This window comes from Rhinoraja longicauda, chromosome 16, assembly GCF_053455715.1.
Source record: "Rhinoraja longicauda isolate Sanriku21f chromosome 16, sRhiLon1.1, whole genome shotgun sequence".
Classification (NCBI taxonomy): Eukaryota; Metazoa; Chordata; class Chondrichthyes; order Rajiformes; family Arhynchobatidae; genus Rhinoraja; species Rhinoraja longicauda.
Genome location: NC_135968.1, coordinates 46,329,057 through 46,334,461, shown reverse-complemented (window position 1 = coordinate 46,334,461; position 5,405 = coordinate 46,329,057). Strand labels below are relative to the sequence as shown.

At 45.2% G+C, this 5,405-nt stretch overlaps 1 protein-coding gene across 1 annotated transcript in view; it reads left to right on the top strand.

Annotated features, from left to right (window-relative positions):
- Nucleotides 1-4,699, top strand: part of LOC144600980 (interferon-induced protein with tetratricopeptide repeats 5-like) — a 6,056-nt gene extending 1,357 nt beyond the window's left edge. The window contains exon 2 of the mRNA XM_078412891.1: nt 2,062-4,699. Coding sequence (XP_078269017.1) covers nt 2,062-3,481 — 1,420 coding nt within the window. The 3' untranslated portion in view covers nt 3,482-4,699. The remainder of the gene's footprint in view (nt 1-2,061) is intronic.
- Nucleotides 4,700-5,405: the final 706 nt, after the last annotated feature.

Below are 5,405 nucleotides of genomic sequence, written 5' to 3'. Positions count from 1 at the left end.
GGGTAGGGGGGATGGAGTGGGTCAGTGGGGGGAGGAGGGGGGGATAAGGGGATTGAGTGGGGGGATTGAGGGCACTACAATACTGGAGAGGCTTTGGGTCCAGGCCTCACTCAGTGACACCCCTCTCCCCCTTCCCTTTCCCCCCCTCTACTCGGAATGGGCCCCAACTGGTCCACTTGGTCTAGTAATTTTATAAAACTTGTATGGAGTCAGCCCTCAGCCTCCTGCATTCCAGAGAAATATCCAATGTTGTCCAAACTCTGCAGCTAATCCCCTCCAATCATGGCAACATGCATGTAAACCCCTTCTGCACCCTCTCCAAAGCCTCAACATCCTTCCTGTAATGAGATGAACAGAATAGCAATAATGCTTCTAATGCAGCCTAACCAAAGGTTTACAAAGTTGTAACATGACTTCCTGCCCTTTATATTCAATGCCATGACCGATGAAGACACCTTGACCACGCTATCCACCTGCGTTGCCACTTTCTGGGAGTTTAACACCAAGATCCCTCCTCAGACTCCATCATCCTCTGATGCCAAGCACAATATTCCTCCTTTATCCTTCAGCAGTCTTACCGTCTCCTTAATTACCCTCTTGTCTTTAATGTCTAGGATAGATGGGAAAGGTTTAGAGCAGGGATCAGCAACCCCTGCCTATTCCGGCCCGCTGCCTGTTTTTGTACGGCCCGTGAGTTAATAATGGTTTTTGCAGTTTTAAAAGGTTGAAAAAAACCCAAAGGAAGAATATTATTGGAGCACAGCCATGTGTGAGGTGGGGGTGAGCTGCCAGCGATCCGGCCACTCACGGGGGGAGCGGTCGCCCACTGGGCTGCGATACACTACCGACATTCACTGTAATCCACCCACATCCGGCCACCTCCAACACATTTGAAGTATTGCATGCAACTCTGGTTGCCCCGATACAGCAGGGATGTTGCAGGACTGTTGCATGTACTGTTGCAGTTCCTCTTGCACTGTTGCAGGACTGTTGCATGTACTGTTGCAGTTCCTCTTGCACTGTTGCAGGACTGTTGCATGTACTGTTGCAGTTCCTCTTGCACTGTTGCAGTTCCCCTTGCACTGTTGCATGTACTGTTGCAGTTCCTCTTGCACTGTTAGAAGCAGTCAATGTTGGGGAAGCTAACGCCACCCGCCACGACAACAACGTTGCTTTTAAATCTTTCTATAACATGTTTACACATCTGTTCGTTTACCCCCCCTGGTGGTTGGGATGCCTATAGTACAATCCCATCAGAATGACTGCACCTTCCTTATTTTTCGCTTCAACCACATTTCCCCAGTGGATGGATTGTCCACTGGGTCCTCCCTGTGTGCAGCTGTGACATTTAACCTTATTAATAGTGCAACTCCTCCACCTCCTTTACCTCCCTCTCTCTCTCTATCACATCTGAAACATCTAAACCTTGAAGCATTAAACTGCCAGTCCTGTCCCTTTCACAACCAAGCGACCATAATGTGGTCATGGTCACAACATCATCGTTCTATACAGGCTCCAAGCTGATTCAGGCCCGACGCTCAACCACGGTTTCCAAAATACTACTTGCATTGAAATAAACACAGCTCAGCCCCTCAGCCTCACCATGTTCATTAACCTGTCCCTGATTGTCCTTTCTTTGCAACTTACTTTTCATAACCTCCACCTTCCCATTAGTCCCTCCACTTGCTGACCTGCTCCATTGCCCACCTCACTGACACTCATGAGGCGAGAGGGGGATCCTCGACAACCTGGAGGTCCTACATTTAACCTACTACCCAACTCCCAAAATTGCAGGACCTGATCTCCCTTCCTAAATATGTCATTGGCACCAACATGGACAAGGATCTCTGGAGACTTCCCTCTCAGAATATCCAGTTCTCTCCCAATCATCATTGACTCTAGCATCAGGGAGGCAACACACCATCCCAGAGTCTTGCCTGGAGACTGCTTCAGGTCAATGACATAATAACCAAATGCAGCTTGTCTGGTCTGCTGACTATTTGTGAGATTGGGAGACAGACTTGCCTGACATGGAATTTGATGAATTTTATTCTCTTGCAGCAGCAGAATGAGAGATTTGTTGAAAGAGAAGCTCGATCAGCTTGAGTGTCACTTCACGTGGGGCCCACAGAAGGAGACCCTTGACTTGGATGATATGGTGTACCGATTAAAAGATGCCACAATCTTTGCAGATAAATATCAAGCCACATCCTACAACCAACTCGCTTTCGTAAACTGCCTGCAAGGCAACTGTGAGGAAGCTCTTCAAAACTTAAAGGAAGCTGACAGGATTCTGAGGGAGAACCACAAAGATACATTTGAAAGAAACAGCATCATCACCTATGGAAACTCTGCCTGGGTGCATTACCACATGGGACAACTGACCGAGGCCCAGTCCTACCTCGACAAGCTGGAGATGATCTGTAAACCACTCACTGATGGCCCTCGCTATACAGCAATGATACCTGAAGTGTATGGGGAGAAGGGATGGTCATTGTTGAGTTCTGATGCTTCATACTATGAGGAGGCTATGGAATGTTTTGAGAAAGCTCTGGGGGAAGATCCCAATAACACAGAGTGGATCATGGGCAAAGCAACTGTTCTGTTTCGTCTGGAAGCATTTTCTGGAACGCCAGAGAGTCATGAATGGAGTAAGTCAGTGACGTATCTGCGACGTGTATTGGAGCTGGATCCAGATGATGCAATGGCCATGGTGCTGCTGGCCTTAAAATTGAAAGAACTCGGTAAAAAGGAAGAAGGAAAGACATTAGTTGAACAAGCATTGCAGAAGGCCAGTGAGGGTCCATATGTGCTTCGCTATGCGGCAAAATTTTACAGAGAAGTTAGAGCAGTGGAGAAAGCAATCAATCTATTGAAGCAAGCGTTAGAATTAACTCCACACTCGTGCTTCTCACACCACCAAATTGGAAAGTGTTATAGAATTAAACTGAACAAACTTGGTAATAGAAATCCTGGGCAGCGAGCTGAGTTGATCGGTCAATGTAAATATCATTTTTGGAAAGCCTCTGAGTGCCGTCCGAGGAGTGCTGTTCGACCAAAGCTGGATTACGCAGATATTTGCATAAGAAATGAAGAGTATTCTGAGGCAGAGGAGATCTACAATGATCTGGTGAAATTGGAGGACATCCGTCCAGAAAACACACAGCTGATATGTTTAAAGGCTGGGTCATTTGAACTGCACCAGAAACGATCGGAATCAAGCGCCATCAGCCTATTTCTGAAAGGAGTGAAGATTGAATATGATTCAAGAGAACGGAGAATGTGTAAGGAAAAATTGGAGAAGTGGGCAGATAAAAAACTTTGCTATGCTCCACGTGACAGCAAAGCTCTTGGTGTCAGAGGGTTAATATATCAGCTGGATGGGAACAAGTCCAAAGCTATTGAATACTTTGAAAAGGCCTTGGAGATTGATCATGAGAATGAAGAATATCTGCGTGCTCTTTCAGAATTACACCTTTGAGAACCACAAGGATGCTTATAATATGCACCAATTTCATCTGATCTGCGGATAGCTTTGGTGATGTGTGTATTTCACATTATATTCCGATAGCTTCTTCTTTGAATGAAGGCTTTACTTATGAGTGTGAAGCTTTCAAAAATGATCTTGCGTTTCATTTAAAGATTTAAAAAAATTATTCTACTTTTAAAAATAATAACACCTCAAGCACATCAATCAAATGGAATTTGGTTGTGTAAGTGTGGAATTTGTGTTTCAATAGACAATAGACAATAGGTGCAGGAGGAGGCCATTTGGGCCCTTCGAGCCAGCACCGTCATTCAATGTGATCATGGCTGATCATTCTCAATCTGTACCCCGTTCCTGCCTTCTCCCCATACCCCCTGAATCCCCTATCCTTAAGAGCTCTATCCAGCTCTCTCTTGAATGCATTCAGAGAATTGGCCTCCACTGCCTTCTGAGGCAGAAAATTCCACAGATTCACGACTCTCTGACTGAAAAGGTTTTTCCTCATCTCAGTTCTAAATGGCCTACCCCATATTCTTAAACTGTGGCCCCTTGTTCTGGACTCCCCCAACATTGGGAACTGTTTCCTGCCTCTAACGTGTCCAACCCCTCAATAATCTTATACTTTTCGATAAGATCTCCTCTCATCCTTCTAAATTCCAGTGTATACAAGCCTAGTCGCTCCAGTCTTTCAACATATGACAGTCCCGCCATTCCGGGAATTAACCTGGTAAACCTACGCTGCACGCCCTCAATAGCAAGAATATCCTTCCTCAAATTTGGAGACCAAAACTGCACAGGTGTGTCAAAGGATACAGTGATGGAGGAAAGGCTGGGGAGGGGGTCTGTTGGGGAGGGGAGAGGACCAGGATCATTAATGGGATGTCAAGAGATGATATTATTGACAAAGGAAAGATTCAAGTTTACATTATCAGGCATAATAATTAATAATCAAGGACAATGTTGCTGCAAAGATCGAATCCATTTTGAAAATACCAACGGATTGATAATGGAACCAGAAATTGGAAGTGATTAATGGAAACATTAACCCTTTCATGTGGCCATTCCCAACAGTGGATATTGACAAATGGCATTCCTGTAATACTTTGTACTAAAATGACTATAACATGACTATAATACGTTATACTTAGTAACTTTGGCCAGAAACGTGGCGAGTTTTTGTGTACTTTGTGTATTGTATACAAAATAAAGAATTTCACTGTGCCCAAGTACATGTGACAATAGTGTATCATTTAATAGCCTGATGGCTGTGGGGAAGGAGCTGTTCCTGAACCTGGACACAGCCACACTGGCATAGCCCCGATGTGGAGACCCTTGAGGACAGATGCTGCTTTCTTGCGGTGACACCTGACGTAGATGCTTTTGATGGTCAGGATGACTGTGCTCACGTTGGACTGGGCTGAACCACCACTTTGCAGCAGCCTCCATTCAGGTGCATGGGATTTGTTATACTAGGCCATGGTGCAACCAGTTAGGATACTTTCTACAATACAACTGTAGGTTTGTTTGGGTAGCCTGTAACATGGTGAATCTCTTTCAACATCTAACAAGTGTATTTCAGTGTCGGAGCAGCTGTGGGAGATTTCAAAAGGTAATTGTTCGATTGGCTAATTGAATGCCAATAAATTGGCTAATTGGGCAGTCAATACCCAGAAGACAAAGAGTATAGAAGAGTGTCATTTAGTGAGCCGTATGCTCTGAGAGGGGCTGTGTGGAGGTGAAGTGATGTGTTGAGGGTCAGTGTTAGGCTGTGTTTCAAGTGCTGTGGATTTAGCTCAAGGAGGCTCAGTAAAGGCTGAGCAGAGGGTAACAGGAGGTAAAGGTAAATGGTCTGCTGTTCCTTGTGAGTAATTATTGTGGTTTTTACTCTTGATTTTAGAGCAGTGGGGATGGAAGGTGG